The sequence below is a fragment of the Anser brachyrhynchus genome (genome assembly GCF_964034855.1).
Source record: "Anser brachyrhynchus genome assembly, chromosome: 11".
Lineage (NCBI taxonomy): Eukaryota > Metazoa > Chordata > Aves > Anseriformes > Anatidae > Anser > Anser brachyrhynchus.
The window spans coordinates 13,268,149-13,290,220 of NC_137706.1; the positions used below are offsets into that span (position 1 = coordinate 13,268,149).

Below are 22,072 nucleotides of genomic sequence, written 5' to 3' on the forward strand. Positions count from 1 at the left end.
TTATGCTTTAGAACAAAACACAAAAAATATCTTAGAAATGTCAAAGTTTCTGCAAAAATCTGTCCTTGCCATGTTTCAGATGTAGCCACCTGCTACATCAAACACTAGCACGATGCTCAAACCAAAAGTTCTTTCACAAAGAAAAAGTCCTGTAAAGTAGAAACTGTAATATTAAAGAATCACTGATCGCTGAACTGTCACTATAACTGTATTTAGGCCTGTTACTACGATAGTAGTATTTGCATGTTTTCAGAAATTCATACTGAGGATCTCACACTTCCTTCTTTTTTCTCCTTTCTTCCTTCAGAATGTTCATTTATTTTAGAAATCCATCAATTCTTTTCCACTCTAACAAAGTTATTCCAAATATCTATTTCAGGATTGTTTATTAACTATCCTGTCCATAATCATGGTTCTCAGATTTACCCAGCCTTACTGAGCTGCTTTATGAACAGCAAGGATTTCAGGTGATGATTAAACACTTAGTAGGTGGGGGCAGCAAGGTAACGGTACTGAACTTACCAGAGTCTTGTGAGGCATCACTTGCTACTGAAGATGTACTAGAATCAATTGAAATGCTGTTTTTTTCTCCATCTTTAGCTTTTCTAGTGACGACAACAGCTTGTCTGGGTTGTCGAGCCTGTCGCATGATTGCTGAGGCATCATTGTGAGTTGCACCTTTAAGGGACTTTCCATTAATGGACAGTACTTCATCTCCTTTCTGAATGGTTCCTTCCTGAGATGCTAGTCCATTGGGAAACACTTTATGAACCTATTGAAAAGCCCAGTCACCATGCAGACACACAAGAAAAGAGAGGGGGAAAAACAAGATAAATCACTATGGTTAATAGTTTTTACTATGTGCATTTTTCATTCTGTGACAGGAAAAAATTGTTTCTAGCACATTTCAGGGCTGAAGGCTGAAAGTATTTGTACAGATAAGCTCTCCGGGACACAGGACTCATCAGGCAGCGAGGCAATCTTTCTAGCCCTGATCAGATGGCCAACACCCTGCTGCCCACAGTACGTACCATGCCTGTACTTCTTGACCCTCTTGCTACTCTGCCAGTCAGATGGTATGAAGCTAGTCTCTAGCCTTGCCTGTCTACACACACACCTCACTCCTCCTGGTAGGACTGACCACCCTGTATGGTCTTCTATAAGCACTGGGATCTTCTATAAGCATGAGGGCTGTGGGTTGTTGGATTTCAGAGCTGTTTAGGGTGGTGCCCGAGAAAACAGGACACCACTGCCAGTCACCTGGAGAGGGCAGCACTGTGCAGAAGGATCTCGTTCTTGCACACTCAAGACCGTGATTTTTCTGATCTATCAGCACAGCTGCCTGTTTTCATTATGATGAAAGACAGCCTCTGTAGTAGAAAACCAGCAACATATACATTTCTTTTTAGATAGAGTAGTTGTTTTCAGAGTATTTTTTGAAAGATGCTACTTACTGTTATCACTTTGTTTTCTAGATCAATGCCCCCTGCCAGGCTAAATCCAAGCCCAGTGTCTTCCTCTTTATGCAAAATTGTAACATGAATATCATCAAATTCCTAGGCAGAGAAGGGAATTGTGTTAAGAACATCTTAGTATATAAATCAGAATAACTGGGAAATCCATACATTTTGTTTTTGTCCATGGGAATTTTGTAATGAGACCTAAGGACATAGACATAATGCTGAGACATGTTTATAGTTTTGATCAAATTCACAAATCAATTACCTATTTTATAAAACGTTTCTGTGTCCAAAACTGTTATGTTCTGTAAATAGGTTATCTATTAGGTCTGGACTATAAATTGGATTATATTAAAGAGAGCTGTAGAAACTGAAAATATTTAATTGTGTAGAGGGCCTTGCTTTGGAAAAAGAGGAAAAATAATTTGTCATACAACTAATGTGGATATAAGTGCCATAGCTTAAAAATTGCTTCCAAAATGTATTTTATTTTTTTAACAACAGTCTAGTAACAGAATCAGAGTGAACTGTTTTTGACAGTTATTGCAAAAAAGAGTTTGTATATGGTAACAACTCCTGTTTAGTGTAGTTTCCTAAGGAAACATGGCTTTCTTGACCACATTTCGTAATTGTTTTCAGTATGTGACCAATCGTCATTGCATCTGTTGCTATTGTCTTGTTTCTGCAATGAGACAGAGCGTAGGTGCTGCTCAGAGATTGTCCTTAAAGTTTCATTGTGGAATAACTTTACAGGTAATAAGACCAAGAAATATCAACGTGGGATGTTGACAAGAAGCACAAACTGATACGAAACTTGGCTTTCATAAATTCTGCTTATCAAACTGCTTTTTTTTTTTTTTTTTTGCAATTTACCAGCAAGTTCTTAAAGAACTAGAGGCTAATATTGATTTCATACAACATGAAAATGTGTTTTAGTAGCTGCGAGTTTGTCAGTAAGAAAATGTCCACCTGGCTGGTATTGTGATAGGCAGACATGAATAGGCACCCAAGCTTCATTCAGTACAGATGCAATCCACAACTAACCTAGGAGTTGTGCCACTGCAGTTTAGCTAAGAGGCAAAAATATATTAACTTAGGCTCATTGGCACATTAATATAGTTATACTGCTTTTGGGCTGCTTGTAAAGTCTAACATGGTAAACACACAGCTGCCAGCAGAAGACTGTTTTCCATGCAAAGCACTAGATATTGTCTGCTTTTTCTTTGAGTGTGGGCAGTCTTTTTAAAAGTTTTTACAGTTTTGGAATACACATGTTTAGCCTTGATTTTGGCTCGTATTGAACATTATTACAATTCTAGATGAATCCAGGAGGACTAAATGATGTTTAGTCCCCAAGAGGAGGCATTAGGCGTCTCAGACTGGGAACCCACAAAAAATGAAAGGTGTCCCAAATATCAGTGTCTACTTCATACACTGACCTCACTTGCTCTGTAGCTGTTATCAATTACTTAAATGGGTGTTAGTCTTGCTTAGTTATCTTGGTAGACTTCTTTAAGATTTCAGAACAAAAGAGCTAAGTATTACTACTGATACATATTGATGTAACTTGTTCATTTGTGAGAAATGTAAAGTCACAAAGTTTAAGTAGGCACATCCGCTCCACAGCTCTCTGAAAATCATACAGAAAAAAAAGTTGATTTACCTTTAAGGTTGCTTCATCTAATGATTTTACTTCCTCTATAAGCTTTGCTAACTCCTCAGGGGAAAGCAGAGAGATGACGGACTGCCCTGACACACCGGATGCTTGAGGTGAGCCGTGTTCCTGTTTCTCTTCCTCTTTCTCGCTGTCTGCTAAGCTCACAGTGTATTCTCTCAACTCAGAAAGGCTGTGTCCCATTGTGAAAAGAATAAAAAGGAAACGTTGAGTTATGAAAGAATATACACAAGCATAGAACAGACTAGAGCAGTCATATTTTGATCTTACCATTTTTGGGGAGGCAGCTCTCTTGTAATATGTCTTATAAATACATATATCATAGTCTAACAGAAGCAGGATCCATCATATAGGAGAACAAGAATAATCTCTCGGCTCCAGGCTAAAACAGACCTAAATAAATGTCTGTGGTTTTGTTGCTGTTTGTTTTGTTTTTCAGTCTCTCACTTTCATGTGATTTTGTGTTTTCCAGATAAGCCTGGGATTAGATAAAGAGGTGGGTTTTGATTTGGGGCTTTTTCCTTTTTTATCAAGAAAGGAATTCTTGTAGGTATGCATGTAAGGTTGTTTTTCTAAGAGGCAATTTTCACAGTATTTTTAATTAGAGCTAGAAAATACTACTCAAGTTGTGCAGATTTAAGAGATACAGATGGACACTCGAAATCCAGGGTTTATCTGGATCACCATGTAAATCTCTTGATGTGCAGCCATCACAGACTGTAACTCTCTGGCAAAAGGTAATAAGTTTTGTTAATAAAACTGTCTCTGAGAAGACAAACAGTAGATTTGATTTTTATTTTTATTTTTATATTTTTTTAACCCGTGCAATAGAATTTTGAAAGAGTTTTGGAAGGTTCATATGTACTTTTTGAAATATTTTGTCAAGTGTTACCTTTATTCACTTTGTTCTTTCCTGAAATCCCTGACTAGCTGTTAACAGAAAATGCATATGATTCATAGGAAGCAAGACTGAGCAGGGTGATACTGTTGTGTCATGGGGAATGCCTAGGCTCCACTCTGCTACATCACCTTTGTGTACTTGAGCCAGAATTGCTTCTGCTTAAGACAGAAGTATTATTGCAGTGATACACAGTATAACTGCATAACTTACCCAGAGAGTTGGTGGCACTCAAGTCAAATATTAGGAGCATCAGGATTTTTACATCGCCTCATCACTGTGACTGGCTACAGCAGTTTATTTTGGGGAAGCTTAATCATAAGGTTTTCACATAACTTAGAAATAGTGTACTCAAATTCCTCTGCTTCCTCACTGGCAAATGCATACTTTTCATTATCAGTAATGATGTTTTACCTTCTGCCTCTTTAACTAGGAGGAAGTTTGAAATATGCCTACATTTATATAAAACAAATGAAAAATAAAAGTAATAATTACACAAGTCATTCAAACTTTTGTGTTCTTAAAAGTTCCTTAACTCAATTTGTGTTTTACAGTTGTGCGCTCCTAACATAGAGTGTTAATCTGTCAGCTAATCACAACACAGACCCAGCAATACTGATCTGCAAATCTGATTTTAAATACGGTATCTTACTTTAGAGAAAATCCAGTGTCCATGTGATGATTCTCACTTGCAGGTAAGAGAGAAGTCCCATCCTCTTCCACAGAGGACTGAGACAAGGTTTCCAGAGCTTCCCATGCACTGTTTCCCGAAGGGACTGGGGACTGAGGAAGGCAAAGCAAAGATTTCATTAAAGCAGATGACACCTGGCTACTGATGGAATAGATTTTGCTATATTTTTCATCGTATGTCTTCATCATCTCACAAGACTGGGTAGCGGTAAGTGGAAAGCTTCGTGATCTTAGGTTATGTGCTTTTGTTACTGATAACGCGCGGGAAGTTGCAATGGCTTCTGTAGTTGAAGGGCCTGAGGAATTTTCAGGGTTGGCATTGTTGCTTTCCTCTGAGCTAGCTGCAAGGACCTCCTTGGGAGAGGAAGTTCTGTCTAGGCTTTTTGTACCCATCGCCACAGATGACTTTGACTGTTGTTGGCTATTTTCAGAGCATTGGAGAAAGGCTTGGTTTAAATGGGTTGGAGACCCCTCTGACCCTTTTGGGCTGGGAGGATGCTCTTTCTGGACAGATGTTTTCAGGCTAAGCCTTCGGTGTACTTTTTCAGGTGACTGCGGAGCACTCAAAGATTCAAATGAGCTTATTCTTTGTTTTATTGATGATCCCCTGGAAGAGAGACAGGATAAACTGGATTGCAGTTCTTTGGTGGAAATACTCTGAAGGCCAGGAGGACTTTGATCTGCCTGTGTTTTCAGGTCTGAATTTGCTTTCCTCAGTCCTTTCAGACTTTGGCGAAACCAGGCTGGCTTAGGTGCAACAGGAGGACCCTTTTTCACAATGTCATTTTCATCTGATTTTAGCACTTTTGAACTGACTATTTCTGATTCTGATTTCAGCAGAACCACCTCTGAGCTGCTTTGGTTTTGATTTTCTTCATTTGTGTTGATGCCAGGTTGCAAATCTAAGTGGCTGTTGTCTTCACTCATTGTAGGATTAAATAAGCTTTTTATGCAGTCAGAAATCTTAACCCAAGGGTCTTCTGTTGTTGTATCAAGAGTATAATCTACACGTGCTTGCCTCTTAAGTACAGGCCTTTGTATTGATGAAAGTAGACTTCCTATATTAGAGAAAGATCGATTATTAGCAAGCTGCCTCCTTCTTCTCCTTATTCATCATTTATTTGTGCATTGCTATTACTTCACTGAATTTGAATTTCATTCATTGCTGTAAGTATTTACTCTAATATATTTTCTAACATTCTCCAGAAAACTTTAAATTCACAACTCTTGATCTACAAGTTCTGTTTCCTGACACTGAAATTAACTGAAAAAACAAGGCTTGCTTAGGCACAGGCTCTCTTTTCCAAAGGGGCCTGTAACTTCTAAAGGTAACCTGAAATTTTGAGACGCTGAAGTCATGATACAAACTATAGCAGTTAAACTAGATGGATAAAATTGCAGTGTCATCTGCAGTGCAGTGAAAAAGCTGCTGTTACAGTAAATTCTCTTAAAAGCTCATTTTTGTTTCCTACATTTTTAAGTATATCCTGCTGTAAACAGACTCTCCCGTGAAGATCTTTGATTAATGTTTATGCTAGCTGAAATTTGTGCAAACTTTTCCACTTGTATTTTTCTAGTAGTTACAAACTGAATTCTCTTGTAAGAATATTTTATACGTCACAGACTAATAAGGTATCCTAACGTCTTATAGGTTAGATACAGTAGAGATGAATGGAAGCAAATTTTTCTTTGTACGTTTGCACAGTTACTTTTATCTGCCTCAGAATAAAGAAAGATATAATGTTTAAGGAAATATTCTTTTAATGATCTGAGACAGAAGGTACAAATTTCTGTAAAGGTTTAGGTTAGAAGGGGACTTCTTGAGATTGTTTAGTTCCCTTAACACTGCTTCCTTTAATTTTTTAAGATACTAATTTATTATCCATGGTTTCGTACCATTACAATGCTTGTCTTGAATCTATACATAAAATTGTATTTTAGAAATGCTAAAACAAAACTTTAATATTATTTTTTCAATATAAATAAGCAAAGCATCATCTGAAAAAATACAGTAATAGTATACTTGTAAAAAGTTCAAATGGACAAGAAATCATCTAGTATCCTTTTAATGTAGTTTCTACTTTGTCAAGGCCTGATCAATGGATTAAAATTTCATCTGTTCACCCAAAAAATTACAAACATGGGTGAAGTCTACATTTAAAGATGGAGGTCAAGTCAGCCCAAACTAAATGCTAGTTTCATCTGCAAGCGTCACATTAAACATACCTAAATTTGCTTTTCTTTCTTGATCTCTGCCCGCTGGAACAGCTGCTGTGTGTTCAGCATGATATGCTGTAGGAGAAGTGGTGAAGACACTGTGAGTTACGTCTGTTTGATGTCCCTCTAGCATTGGTTCTCTAACTTCCTGCTGAACAAACAGGAAATTGAAGCATGTCAGAATGTAATTATACAAACCACACTACATGAATCTGAAGAAAAACATATTTTCATTTACTTGAAATCTGAAAAGAAATACTGAGTAGGAATCAAGCTTTCACTTCTGCTTGAGATGTATTCCTCATATGACTTAATTGTTTCTGTATTTCAAGAGATCCAGCCTGGTATTTTATGGCACACTGGTAAACAGACTGAAAAAAATGCAGTTAACTTCCCAAAAATTTAGTCAACGGCAAAAACACCATAAACCAATTTTTTTCTCTTGAAGACCTTTTGCCCTGAAGGACAAGTTAAATCATTACTGCATCTTCAGAACTCTCCCTTTCATGTTCTTGGCTGGAAACACTGTGAGAGGATTAATTTGAGGTTACAATGAATGCTATTCTCAGCACCGTTAACAGATGCTCTTGAAATTACTTGATTCCTTTGTTAGCAATGACACTAAATTGCCATCTCCTCTATTGTGATGCTGGAAGCGCCCTCTTTGTAGTTAAACTACAGGATTACAAATAGGAAGCAAAACCAACCAGGGTCTGTCTGTGTCCTGAAAAAAATCAGTAACTGAAGATTTCTTTAAGTTTTCCGTAATGTGGTGGTGGTGGTGCAGCTTTCTTGATCTAGGAAAACCTTTCTCCACACTTACTAGGGGCCTACTTGAAAGTTGTGCTTGTATTCCATTGCTGTTAGGTATGGACATTGTACTTTCAGTAAGTGAAGTACCATTTTGTTTTGTACCCAAACGTACAGTTTGAGCTTACTCTCTACTGATAGGAATTATAGCTACTGTATCGACGCGGTTTAAAGCACGGTCAAAAACATCAATTAATCAATAATCATTCTTGGTTATGAAAAAGCAACCTTACAGTCTGCAGAACCCCCATACAAAACTATGGTGTGCAGGCCTCAAACTGGCTAGTATAAAAAGGTTAGAGAATAAAGGAAAGAAAAAAAAAAAAAAGAAAAGGCAGCAATAAAACCTCCTAATGATCTAAAATACTTTCTGACATGAAACTCTGTCTCTGTGGGACAGAGGACTATTGTCCTGAGATATACAAGCCTTCTTTCTGGAGGAAATTATTTTCATTAACAGAGAAACTTGACTTTTCAAAGACTTTATTGATCTTAAAATGGATTTTTTTCTCCCTATCATTTGGAATAACTGAGGGGTGAAGGATAATAAGTTGCTTGCAGATAGGTTCAACAAGTACTTAGCTTCCCTGAATTTTATTTCTGATAGGTGATTTTCTAGTAGCTGTTGATGACAATGTTTCTACTGCTCTCTTCTTAGGGGATGGGAAAAGCACCTTACATGAGGTGCTGAATTGAAACTTTCTTGGATGTTAACATTATACCTGGACTTCAGTCTAAGCTGTATCAGTTTATTTTGACTTGTGCAGCTTGGGAAATGTTTTGCGTTGCATTGAGATTTGTTCGTTTCTACTGACATTAAATTCAGGGGGAAGAGGTTCCATTTTTAAACAAACCACAACTTTGTTTCAGCATGCGTATCTCACAATCCTGCACACTCATGCAAATGTGAAACACTGTGTCTTACTATTTTATCTTAGATAAGAGAAGGAACTGAAATTCAGTAATGTATAAATATGCACTTAATTTTCAAATACTCATCAACAAATGTGTACCTGATAACTTATATGGGTTTATTTAATACGTCTTCATCTCAAAAAAAAAAAAAAAAGAAAAAAAAATCCCAGGATGACCTGCTGCATATTGTTAGTGCTTTCTTCCAAAAGAAGTCCAGTGGTGAAACAAAGCAATTGTTTCACAGCTTCTCTGCTTCGCAAATTATATGACTCTCTGAATTTTGAAGTTAGGAAGAACCATAGCAACTGATATCAGAGTCAGTCCAAACTCCTCCAGTCCCAGCCCACAGAACCTCACTGTTGCAGTCCCACTGGGAGCACAGAATGCTCGATACTACCAGTGGCACATGTTCCAAGGGAATGCCAATGTGGATTTTTTCTTGAGGCTGTTCTAACTGGGATTCAGACTCACATTCTCAGATATGGAATCAAATTTCCTTCAGACACGTCTCTGCATTGTGACTTCAGTTTTGAACATCATGTTTAGAACCCAGGTGGCTCTACTCAGATACTTTCTCCATTATTTTCAAAACAGAACCTCATACCCTTCCCCCAGTGCTCACAAACATAAACACACTCTTTCTTCCCTGTCTTTCTGTTATCATTGAAGTCACTCTCTCTGCTTTACTCCTTCCCCTGCCTCACTCACAAATGCACACACGTAAATTTTGCAAATTTTGCTTTACCTGAAGGTTTGCAGAAGGTGATACAGCCACTTCAGATACAAGCTTTTCATTTCTGTCTGCATTACACTGGTCATTTCCTGTGCAGTCTTGCTTAAAGTATTTCCTTGGTGGAGGTTTGGGCTTTGATGATTTAGGTTTTCTAACAAGAATCTCTGTTGGTTTCTTAGCATTTTGCAAGGGTCGACCTCCTTCACTACAAGTAGGAGGGGAATTTCTCTCCAAATTATTTCCAGACAATGAGTACAGCAGGCCAGGCTGTCTTGTAATTGGTACATCAATGCTATGTACCCTTTCTTTCAAGTCACACAGTTGGTATGCAGCTCCATTATTACACAAGGACCGAGGGTTGTAGCTGCTGTCACTGCTGGAGCGGGTCATTAGCTTCTGTGCCCTGCGGTTGCAATAAGCAGCGTTCTTTTCAATATGTTTTTCACATGGGTGTCTTCCATGCCAGCTTGTATCTAGTTTTTTAACACCTGTATCAGGAACATGATCAAAATGGCTATTCAGATACATGCAAAGGGCTTACTTCTAAGATTCAGTTGGTTAAATTTGTGGCTAAATGCCATCATCGGTTGATGCAAAGTTGTGATTTATGCATCACACCATAAAAGGAGTTAAAGGCGTGTAAGTGAATGTCAACGGTTACATTTACTTCCTTGTTGTCACGGTCTTGTTACCTCCTGACAGTTGTTTGAAAAGTTTTAAGCAGTGATTATGCACTGGAGAGGGTAAGCAAGAGCAAGAAGTTGTTTGCACAATGCATTTCTTTTTCTTGCTGTGGATCAGAGAAATGTCTTTTCTTTTTCTTTTCATTCTTTAGTAACGTATCTTAGGAGGCATGTTAGGAGTCATGTCCTGTGAGCTTCTCTCCTCTTCTTTCTGACTCCAGGCAACTTGAATCTTATAAGGATTCTACTATAGCACATACTCATCCTATATATCTTCTAAAATCAAAATTACTGCATGTAAGTGAATGTGGTCATCCCCTTACCTTCAGTACTCCATTGGTGTCTATCCCTTCCAAATCTGTTGCTTTCCACAGCTTGTGCAACAGCTTCTTTTAGCTGTTGCTCAGATACCTAGGAAATATCATGCTATTACACTCTTACAAGATTGCTGTGTGATGAGTAACATTTAAATCTTGATTCCTTTCACAAAGTTTTCTAATTTTTGTAAGTTCTCTAATTGAAATAAATAGACCTAGTTATATCATGTATCAGATAATTTTAAAGCTAAGCAAGTACACACCATTATATTGGCATATATTCCAATATAGTTGAAATTTCTCTCTATATGTGCTTTTTATATTGGTTGTTTTGCTAAAATGGGATCTGTCAAAGATAAGTGTCCTTTTGTATATTTCACTAGAAATTTAATTCTGGACTTACCAGTGTAAGATGATTTAATGCTGAATTTTTATGATAATTTAATGCAATGAATTAAACATTATCATTTATACTGTACTTGGTGTTAGGAAGCATTTTGTAGAAAATTATTGTAAGAAAAAATATTTTAATAATAAACATTGGTTGAGCAAGCCCTAAATTTTAATTATGGTATGAAAGATGATGGCTGTATAAATCTTGCCCCCCCCCCCCCCCCCCCCCCCCCCCCCCGCCTCTTTCGGGGTGGAGGGGTATGTTCCCTCTTCCAAGGGAAAACTTATTTCTTCTTATTAAGAATTCTTCCTTGAATAAAGTTTATCGTTCTAAGATATATAATTTGTTTTATCCCTTAAATGTTATTTCTGTAGCTTTCTTATTCACAGCACAGAAATTTATTTAAGACAGTCTCCATCAATCTTCAAATCTTACATGATTATATGTAAGAGCATATCTCAGGTTTGTACCTTAATCTGTCTCATACTTGCAGTGATGCTTACAGGGGATCACAATCTTTGCTATCAACATTCTTTCACTTGTTTGTAGATTAGCACCTCTTTTCTTACCTAATCTTAGTTCATCAGTTTGTTTTTCTTATTGGAAATCAGAAAGAATATAGTGCTACCTGTGGTTCAGGGTGTCTGCTGATAATAATTTGCACTGCACCAGGATCACAGTGACTCAGCACAGCATAAACTTCATTAAGGGTCATATTTTGTACTGATGCTTCATTAATTTCAATAATTTCATCTCCACACCTACAGAGATACAAAAAAAAAAAAAAAAGGATGTGAACAGAACAGATGTTTTGTTTTCCTCCCAACCTTGTCTCACCCATGTAAAAATATGCAAGAAGCAAATTCACGTGGTTGACCTCTAACTTGATCACAGATTAATCACCATGTCTCATTGTTCCCTTTACAGAAAATGGAATTGGAATGAGTTGGATGTCGAGTTTTCTTCAATTTATGGCCTTGTTGCATGCAACTTACGAACTTCATGCTCAGCTATGCACGCTTTGTGTCTGTGATCTTTCTGCTGTATGCAGCTCAGCTGCAGTTTCCACCTACATCTTCCTTCCTTCCTATCCAGTTAACACTTCACTTTTCATATCTTTATGGTCTGCTAGTGTTCTGCTAGTATTATGGTCTCTTAAGATCAGAAAGGATGTTTGTATGTCTGCTACATATGAATAACTTGCTAATACAAAAATTCTAATGAAAAACTATTGTAATCCTGGTGGCTGCTAGACTGAATCCTTCCAGATGAAATCCTTATTTGGCCCGCATAGAAACTGAGAACACTCTTCTCTGCTTTACTGAAAATACCTACATACATTGAGAGACCTACTGAAGCCATTGATTCATATCACACAAACTTTCAAATAGTGAAGAACAGTTCTTTCAGCTAAGTTCTTGGGCATGTAGAGAGAGGAGGATTACAGAGCACACAAAGTTAAATCAAAAAAAGCCTCACTGAAAATGCTGTGTTCTATTCAACTCTAAATATGTTCAACATGACTACTTGTTCATAAATCTTATGAGGTGAATTTCTACTAAATATCATTTTGTAAATTTTATTTTTATTGGCAAGAAGGGATAGAATTTGAAGAGCTTTCATACGGAAAAATTAGTGCCCATGCAAGCCAGAATATACCACCTATTTTTTGTTTGTTTTTCCCCCAGATTTGTTTTTATTGCTTCACTTAGAAATCTTCTCCGTAAAGAATTCTATATGCTTGTCTAAGTCCTCTAAAGCTTGCCAAGTGTAGATGAAAGACAGTAGTGCCACTGGGTTGCTGTGTTTCTAGAAGTCCCAGATATTACAACTCTACATGCTCAAACACTCAGAATAGCACATGTGCTGTAAACCCAAAACTTCCAGAAAGCACTATGCCCAATCAGGTCAAATATAAAGCTATAAAACATATCAGAACAATGGAAAACTTTTGTCATAAGACACTGTTTTTCATCCTACCTGAGTCTCCCATCCATATGCGCCACAGAACCTGGTGAAAGGGTGTGAATAAAAATCCCTGAAATACACTGGAAGTAGGGGATGCTACATAACCCAATTCCAAGGCCAACACCTGGCTCTGAAAGAAGTAATAATTTTAAAGAAGCGTTAAGAAACAGTTAAAACAAACAATTGGAGAGAATGTATTTTTTAAAACTATCCAACTGTCTTCAGTTTAAATAACTTATTCTGAATGAACCAGACACCTACTCTTGTGCTTATTAATTTTACATATCCAATATTAGCTGCTGCTCCTACTGCTTTTTTTTTTTTTTTATCCATCCAAGATCCGGTTCATATTTCATTACTGGTACATCACAAACATGGTGAGATGCAAGTTTATTTTGCAAAAAATCTTTCATGACAGTAGAATTCAAACGTCTTTACAAGGAAATGGAATTAAAAAATTAAGGAGTAAGTGCGATGTGTGGCCATTGTTTGATGTATCATCACAATCCTCTTTCTGCATTCTATAATGCTGCTTAAGATTTTTGCAAATTCATTTTTGCAAGCTAATGCCAGATCCCATACTGGTTGATAAGTCATGCTGTTACCTCACATAGACTTTTCTTTGTTCGTTATTTTGATGTTCCCATGTTTAAAAGTGTATTTCATCCTGTCTGTTGTTGTTTATAAATAGATGATAGAAATACAAGAAGATAGGTATATATTTTATTTCTTTTTAAGCCTTCTCAAGAATGAAACAAGCTGCTTGAATAATAAAAGGATAAATAATAAAATATCCGTGAATAATAAAGGATAAAAGTTGCATAATCTGCTTAATAACTAGTAGTTGTTGCTAAAAGATTTACTTTTTCATGTGACGGACATGAATGTGACAATCAAATGCTTGAGTAAAAAAAAAAACGAAAACATAAAGATTGGCTCTTGAGGACAGATGGTATTCAAAAACGTGCTGTTGAAGGATAGTTGTTACTACTGGCAGGTACCGAGATCTACTTTAGTATGGTAGGAAAGAAAAACTTAAGAAAAGAACCAGGTTAGTGAGGAAAGATTTGGATATTAAATTAATAGTGTTTTGTGAATCAGTGCCTTGGTTGCAAGTGCTAAATTAATTTTGGAACTTACCTTTGTTGAGGCTAACTTCCATTATTACCCTGTCATTGGGCTTTGTAGCATTTAATGAGAACGTTGTGCTTTCTGAACTGAAAGAGCTGTTTTCTTTGGTTATGCATATACTAGAGCTCAGTGACTGACATAAGTGGGGTGACAAGTAGCTGGAAGCAGAATGTGGTGTGCTGAAGCTTGTCCGGACTGTAAGCGTCAGAAGACCCTTTTTGGCCTGTTGGAAAGAAAAGATGATTGAATGGGTTGACTTAACATGCATGTTGCATATAAAGAGTGAAATTGTGCTGGAAGGAGAGTACATAACCTTGAATTTTTGTAGAGCATCATAATGTGTTAATCCATGCATTGATTCTCCATTCAGTTCTAGGATTTCATCACCTGTTTTTAAAAGAAAAGTCACACTGTTACTATTCCTATATTGTGCAGTAAGTTGCATTATAAGCGTACTCAAAAGGAGACTGGGAAATGCAATAATGGATGCAGATGTAAAAGTTGCTTATGGATCATTTCAGCTTTACTTTAATCTGCTGTTAGATATCATTCTTTGGGAATCTGGAGTGGGAAAAGGGAGAGAAGAGGGTTTTCCCACCTTCTTGTAGCCTTCCATCAGCAGCAGCAGCTCCACCAGGAAAGATGGTTTTGACATAGATGCCTATTGGCCCATAAATGCTGTCTTTCCCTCCAACAATGCTGAAGCCCAGACCCTAATTTATGGAACAAAAATGATGTGTGAGAGCCTAAGTTCAGTTGTCATAATAGCTTATTTGCAGTGTCTTCTGCATTAGCTATATAGGCAGTACTAGCTAACAGAATAGTATAATCCATGAAAAAAAAAAAACTCACAAAAAAACCCACAACTATATGCCAGTAGTAAAAGCAAATTAAAATTTCAGTTGAATACTCTCATGATTTGCATTTTGTTTCAGTTGCAAATGATCGTTTCCTAATTATAAACACACAGGAAGGCTTCTAAATCCCCCCTCCTTCCATCTTGGACCAGTATGCGACTTTCAGAGATTCATTTATCTGTTGTTTTCCTTGATTTACTTTCCCATAAGTGAAAGTAATAAAACCACCATATAAGATCTTGATCTTGCAACTAACTGCAGACATTTAGAGGAAGATCTTGTGGAGACAGCTGTCTCTTACCCTCTACCAAACAGAGTTAATGCATCTTGTAAGCTTAAGCAACGCTGATAGCTCCTTGTAGGTAGACACCTCTCTTTATTTTTTTTCCCTTCTTTCTTATATAAAAAGTCAAATGCTATCTGCTACCCTTAGAACGATGTTGCAAGACTAATTTGTACCTCTGAAGCCATTTAACATCTCTCAAATGAAAAATTAAAATACTATGCTGATGATGTCCTTACATCATCCCAAAACACAGACATAAATGATGATTTTGTAAATGATGGTTATCATACTTCATGGAATAACTTCTGAGAGTCATCTCACAGCTTAAATAGTTATAATTAAAATATTAAATACTTAAATAGTTATTAATAACTTTAGAACCTCATTCAACAAGTTCAAAAAGGTATATTTTTAAGTCCATAGCTTCTGTATTCTCTCTGTATTCTGTACTCTCTGTATTCTGCATCTTCAGTGACAATAGTTTTCTAGATATAACTGTCTTCTGTCTTTCTCCAGACTTTACTGTGGTTTTTGCAAATGTTTTTTATTGAGGTCATGTGTGTTTCCTGGTATATCTTGTTTTCCTTCTCAACAGAACGGTCTTTATGGCTCACATCTGACTTGAAGGAAGCTCTATGGTTGCTGTGCTATTTCAAACCCACAGATGACACTGAGTCTGATTTTGAGCTTACCTCTAACTGTGAAAAAAAAAGTAGCAGTGAACGTCAGCACTGATGCTGCTAGCTTGATGTGAGTGTGTTATTAGAACTTGAAGACTGTGCTTCAGTTCATTTCACAGGTATATTTCAGTAAGTTAAGAAGGTAATGATGATAACTAATCACTCCTAATGAAGCCTGGATATTAGTTGGTAATCTAGAAGTAGCAACTTAAACACCCTGAAGTAATTTCCTTGAACTTCGCAGTTTACATTTGGGAAATAAATTAAAGCTCCATTTATGTTATATTAACAGAACCAGCCTCACCTTCCCTTGTCCTTTCATCAGTACGATGTTTGAGATTACTGAAGCCTGTGAGCCACAGGATGTGTGCACTAGCTGTGCTGTACTTAGTGATCTAGACGGCCTTGAAATTGCCTGTGAACAAAAAAAAATAATAATAATTAAAAAAAAATAGATACACTCTTAATGCAGAACCAGATATTTTTTGATGTAGATTAGAGTAACTTGTTTATTTTAAATATTCTTCTTTATAACTGATGTTACTAAGCACTTTTAAAAAAATCTTTCTCATTTTCAGAAGCCGGTTGTTTCTTCAGCTGATCAATTTGCATGAAACTGAAGACCACACTGAGTAGTCAGGGCTTTTTATGCTAAAACAGGCCTTTTTTGTGGTACGTTCAGCAGTTGGTGGTCTGTCTTTTGCTATCTTTAAATGCACATGACTTGAACTTTGAGGTCTTGCTTACTGAAATTACCCCGTAGTGACTAAACTAGAGCAAAACTAAAACAATTGGCCCTTGAGGTTGTGTGATAGTGTAGAAAGACACATTTTTGTGGTCGCACTTGACTTATCCATGCCAAAATCTTGTTTATGGATATTGGGGGTCCTAGACAAGTATTATGGTATTTACCTCTAAGAACTGAAGTAAGAAACAAGAAGTTCTAACTTCTTCCCTCATTTTACCACAGAATATAATGGGACATACAGAGCCCCTTTTCTGCATTTCCCCAAAAATATGAATTAGTGCTCACAAAAGCCCTTCATACTACAAACTACTCTGCACTGTTTTCCATAAGCAACCAAATAGGTTTCTTTCTACATCTGAAACAGGTGAAGCACATTCTTTTTGCTTGATAACCAAAACAAGGAATTTCTCAGTGCTTTCTCCCTCCATTACACAGCTAGTAGATATATTAATTCCAGCCCCTGAGATTTGACCCATTTTAATGAACCTTTAATGAAATATTTAATGAAAACCTCCTAACTAAACATAGAATTGGGAATTAGAAACTAATTTAAGCACTGACAAAAGTCATTACCTAAAGCTAACACAAAGAACAAGGTTCAGCAGGGCCAGAGTTAACAGCACTCATTTAAAAGTCCAAGCAAATTCAACACCTTTTTTTTTTTAATGCAGCAAAGTGAAACTAGCAGGTGTGAAAGTGTGTGGAACATCAGTGAAAAATTAGGCTTTCACATATACCAGAAAATAAGGCTCAATTTGACCTGAATACAAGCTTATTTATTCAACGTGGTATTGGGAACATAAGTAAGAACAGGGAGGTGCCTATGAAAGACCAAAAATATACTCTGGTAAGTGCACAGTGCCACATCAGGGTGATTGGTTACTCCCCTTTTTCAGGTCTCCTGAATCTGAAAGTGGAAATCTTCAAATTTCCTCTGCTTCTGTCTGCGAGAGGAGCTATTTCTGGCTGTGCAGGATGTGCTTTGTATTTCTGCGTGTGATGTACACAGAACAGTAACCAGAACTGGGATGCCATCAGAGAACTTCTGTGGATGGATGGGCAGCATCTGCCACATGCGACCTTCAAGCAAGATGAAGTCCAGCAAGTCCCTGAGGGTCTGTCTGCATGGGCATTGTTTGGCTGGGATTTGTGCTCCAGTTTGCCACCTCCTTACCCCCCTGTTAAAGCCCTCAGTCAGGCTCTGGTGCCCTCAGGGTGAAGGACTGCCCAGGGAAAGGCAGGGCAGCAGCAACGAGTCCCCCAGCCAGGCTTCAGAAGGTGGCAGCCGACTGTGATGAGCTTTGCCTCCATCACCCCACTCCAGGCTTGAATCTGGGGACTTCAGCCACAAATACCCACATGCCCTCTAACCTGCCTCTGCTCTTCTGGCCTGAAGTGGATTGCTTAGCATCCACCTGGATAGCAAAGGGGCATTGTTAATGAGGTTGTTGAAATATGTCTGACTGCCAGTGGAGTAGAAAGGGGGATGTCTCACACAGCTAGGGGCAGTGACTACCAGCCACGAGGCAAGTCCATACCTGCTTGTGGCCATGTCTGGGCCAACGGAGGTGACTCGGGAGGCTCACGGCGGCAGGGCCCGAAGCTCAGGCCGGGGTTTTATCAGCCACGTGCACAGAGCATCTCCATGGCCAGCGGCGGGGAGACGCCCAGGAAGGGGCCTCTTCAGCGGTGAGCTCTGAGGTGGCTCCGGGTGGCTACCAAGGTGGTGCAAACCACACGGGGCGATTTACACACACTGTAAAACCTGCCGGGGCAAGGGGAGGGAGAAGCTGCTGAAGAAAAGGGGTTTTGCTGGCACAGTGCTTTGCCCGCTCTCCTGCTCCTCATGGAGGAGATGTGGGGTTTTAAACAGAGGTAGCAGGCCTGACAGAGACTGGAGGCGTCTCCAGTGCCATCTTCCCTGACAGAAGGTGTCTCCGGCGCCATCTTCCCTGACAGGAGGCGTTTCCAGCACCATATTCCCTGACAGGAGGTGTCTCTGGCGCCATATTCCCTGACAGGGCTTGAGAGGAAGGCACATTTTGGCGGAAAGCGCGGCTGCCAGCATCATTCCAAGATTCTCATGTATTCTGTATGTTTTTCAGGTGATTTCCTGTAGTACTTACTGGGGTTCTCCCTCCAGAGCAGTCCAGCTGTTGGGAAAGTGATTTCCGACTGGTATGGAGACCGTGGGGCTGCCGATCTCTGAAGGGCACGGCTTTCCGGGGCGCTGTGCAGTCTGTTTCCCCTGTCCAGTATGGGTTTATGCCTGACGGACATGGGGAAAGGTCTTGGTTACTTCTCCTAGCTTTAGGCATTTCTGCACATTGATCTGATCAGGTAAATTTTACTTAGAAATGTTTTTCCAGTTGTAAATTCCTGCGAAGGGAGTGATCTTTTTTAATTCTAACTGCATGAGTAGCCATAAGTGTTAAGTATAGTAAAAGCAAACATTCCCTACCAAAAGAGCATCGGTTTATTTAGAATACACCTTAAAAAAAAAAAAAAAAGTTTCTGCACAACACCCTAGATTGTAGGATACTGTGAATATAAACGCTGATGATTTTTGGTCAGCAGTTCAGAGCTGAGGATGCCAGCCTACGTCTGGACAACGGCTGCAATTTCTTTCAACACTGCAGTACCATCACATGATGAAGTGCTGTGCTGTTTGCTCCCTGAATATTACAAGAAGAAAGATTACTTCTTTGCAACTTACTGGTTGAGTTACTGCGAGTCCGTTGACATGTGGCTTTACTGTGTAGAAAACAACCGTTTTGTATTTCCAAAGGTCTTTCCTTACAGGTTGACGTTTCCTTAAAAACAAACAAAAAGACCAGGGACATTTTAAGTAGAAATTCTTCCACATGTTGACTTTTTATAATAAGACTGCAAGAAATTATTGAAAGTGATCTCAATTTAAAAATAAATTTTCTACTAATTTGGCTTGCACAAATTGTAACCTGAATCAAAAACATTGAGCAAAGATAATTATTTAAAATAAATAGGATGATAAAAGAGAACACAGCTCAAAGCTTTGCTAAAAACATGATTATAACTTGCCAAAGGAATAACATAGAAATAGATTCTGGTCTTTAGTCAGAATGGACAGCAAATGAGTGGACATCCCCAGCCAATTCAGAGAGACTAATGTTTTGATGTACGGGTAAACTGTAGCCATACTTGCCTAATTTTTGGAGGTGACTGGCACTTTTGGGTACTAAGCTTTCCTTGTCTTAGAAGGTCATTATTTTCAAAAAGAAGATGTTTAGACCCAGCTTTGCAAAGGTGAATAGGTGTCTAACTCCTGCTGATCTTAGAAGAATGACCAAATATGATCTGGGCATTTAAAAACCTTTGCAGCCTAGGCTTTAGTGTTTTCCAAAAACTCAGCTCCTTCTATTTGGAAACTTGTACTTCAAACTATGGCCATTAGTTTAAAAACTTGTAGGTAACACTTTCAGGCTTTTAAATACAAGTTTTTAAAACAGTTTGAAAATAAATAAATGATAACAACTGAAAAACAGTTTGATGTAAGGAATAACTTCTGGATATATATGGTTTTTGATAGCCCTATTTCTGTCGTGACACAACGAATGCCATTGATTGTTGAAGGAACCACAGTTAAAGGAAGAATATTATTGAATGCAGACCATAAAGGGAAACTGATTGAAGTATAATAAAATTCCAAATATAAAAGGGTTTTGGTAAGCAATATTCTGCAGGGGCTAAGAAAGTCATAGAGTACCATCAGAGCAGGATCTATATGTTCTACCTTGTCTGGGGTCAACCAAGACAAATCCTTTCTTCCAGAAGCCAAACAGTAGTGCTGTTTCTCATGAACTAAGCAATGGTAATTTTCCCCTTCGACAGCAGGTGGAGACATCTGCTAAGTAGCTAAATCCTACTAGGGCTTTCTGGTCCCTTCCTCTAGGGAGCTTTTCAGAACAAAAAAAAAAAAAAAAAAAAAAAAAACCACTCAGATCCTTAAAGAAGCATTATGAAACTGCTTTTTGCAGTGTTTCTCTCATGAGCTAGCTTGCATGAAAAGCCTTTCCTGTTAACCTTAAGTATTTTGTAGCAGATTTGTCTTTAAATGCACAGTTCCCCTGGCTGCATCTTGGGTGGTACTATACTACAATAGTTTAATATAGTCCATCTCTGGCCACTTAGGCATTTAAAGGAGTGAAAATAAACAAAAATTTTGGTAGAATCCAGTAGACATCTGTGTGAGACAGTTCACAACACTACAATCTTAGAAAGAGGTACTTTGTACCAGACCTGATAGCAGCTTCAGTCAGGACTGTTTTCTCATTCCAGGATTATACCAGAGCTTTCTATGTGATTTAACTGTAGATTAAAAAGCAGAAGATGACTTGTCTCTGTAGCAGACTCCGGTAACATTCATCCCAAGAACTTCCTAGCTGTAGACCGTACATTAAAAAAAAATAAATAAATAAAAAAAAAGAACAAACTCACTACTTCAGTACAGGGCCTGCTTTCTGGATTCATGGATCTTCCTTTAATCCACTTCTGTCTTTGCTCAACTTCCAAATGGCAAATGAAAATTGGCAATCAATTGGTTTCTAAAAGGAGGGATTGTACAGCCTTTGCTAGAATTTCCCAGGGCCTTGGCTTCCCCATAGCCTCTGTTTATCTGGGAAAAAGCTATGCTGAAAGCTACCAGAGTCTGACCACAAGAGGTTTGGGGTTTTGTCAGGAAGAGCAAAAACATGTTCTTCAAATGTCTGATGCACAAATTCCCCATCTCTCTCAAGTAAATGTTGTCAAATCACCCCACAGTTGGAGGGAAAAACACAACTTTCATGCTTACTTTGCTAGCCATCACTATGTTCACCAGCCGTGTTGATGATTGAATGAGAGTTTCAGCCTCTTTGCCAGACAGATCTTTAAGTGATTGTCCATTTAGTGTTAATAGTTCGTCCCTTGGGCTCAGACGACCATCCCTTTAAAAAAAAATTAAAGAAAAAAGGAACATGCATGCATATAATTTTACAAAGAACAATATAGCACTAGTGTGCTACATGCCTTACTAAGGAGTGAACTGCAATTTTCCCCTTGCCTTGAACAGAGCTGCCATGGCATGTTTTGATGTATGATGCACCCCACCCCTTGCTAGGACTTCTTCCTGTTGCTACTCCCTTCTGCTCAGTCCTGGTGGTCAACAACTACCTTTCCATGTACAGCTGCATCCATTGATACAGTTTAGACTTGAAGTGTACCTTAGAATAAAGCCATGGTAGGTGCTGTTGTTGCTGTATGGCTGCAGTCCTGCTCCAGGCACCCAGGGATACCCTGATGTGCCTGGTTGCACTGTCCTGACCATGAATACTCTTACTTGCAAGCATTCCTTGGCTCTAACTACTCTACCTTTACTATCAGGGCTCTTGTTTTGCCTTAAGTTCTCAGTGCCACATGGTTCAAGCCACTAGTATCTGTACTACCTACGGGGGCAGAGCTCAAGCGTGAGCCATTCCCTCCCTTTTCCTGCATTTCCCTGCCTGGAAGCTCCCATGCTGGCCAGCTTGTTGTATGTAGACAGATGCTCAAGGACTTTGAATAGCTTGCAACCAGGCTACCATGACAGTAGAA

General features: G+C 38.4%; 1 protein-coding gene and 1 long non-coding RNA gene across 10 annotated transcripts in view; one reads left to right on the plus strand and one right to left on the minus strand.

Moving 5' to 3' along the window:
- The window catches only part of IL16 (interleukin 16), a 47,805-nt gene that overhangs the window by 1,239 nt on the left and 24,494 nt on the right, over positions 1-22,072 (minus strand). For 6 of the 8 annotated variants that reach the window (XM_080607188.1, XM_080607194.1, XM_080607193.1 and 3 more), the window contains exons 5-20: positions 21,294-21,426; positions 19,179-19,275; positions 18,589-18,731; positions 16,019-16,129; positions 14,490-14,604; positions 14,205-14,278; positions 13,901-14,114; positions 12,773-12,890; positions 11,421-11,553; positions 10,405-10,492; positions 9,411-9,886; positions 6,950-7,091; positions 4,686-5,781; positions 3,124-3,307; positions 1,455-1,556; positions 523-772 (exon numbers count right to left, since the gene is read on the minus strand). In XM_080607188.1, the coding sequence (XP_080463314.1) occupies positions 523-772; positions 1,455-1,556; positions 3,124-3,307; positions 4,686-5,781; positions 6,950-7,091; positions 9,411-9,886; positions 10,405-10,492; positions 11,421-11,553; positions 12,773-12,890; positions 13,901-14,114; positions 14,205-14,278; positions 14,490-14,604; positions 16,019-16,129; positions 18,589-18,731; positions 19,179-19,275; positions 21,294-21,426 (3,476 nt within the window). Of the gene's footprint in view, positions 1-522; positions 773-1,454; positions 1,557-3,123; positions 3,308-4,685; positions 5,782-6,949; positions 7,092-9,410; positions 9,887-10,404; positions 10,493-11,420; positions 11,554-12,772; positions 12,891-13,900; positions 14,115-14,204; positions 14,279-14,489; positions 14,605-16,018; positions 16,130-18,588; positions 18,732-19,178; positions 19,276-20,234; positions 20,361-21,293; positions 21,427-22,072 lie in introns of those variants that run through there. The other 2 variants (XM_080607189.1, XM_080607195.1) reach the window with 2 other exon arrangements.
- LOC308200831 overlaps positions 9,922-22,072 on the plus strand; it is a 47,688-nt gene continuing 35,537 nt past the window's right edge. Inside the window, exons 1-3 of one of the 2 annotated variants that reach the window (XR_013955842.1) lie at positions 9,922-10,141; positions 17,359-17,577; positions 18,568-18,802. This is a non-coding gene — a long non-coding RNA (uncharacterized lncRNA). Of the gene's footprint in view, positions 10,142-16,192; positions 16,387-17,358; positions 17,578-18,567; positions 18,803-22,072 lie in introns of those variants that run through there. The other variant, XR_013955843.1, reaches the window with a different exon arrangement.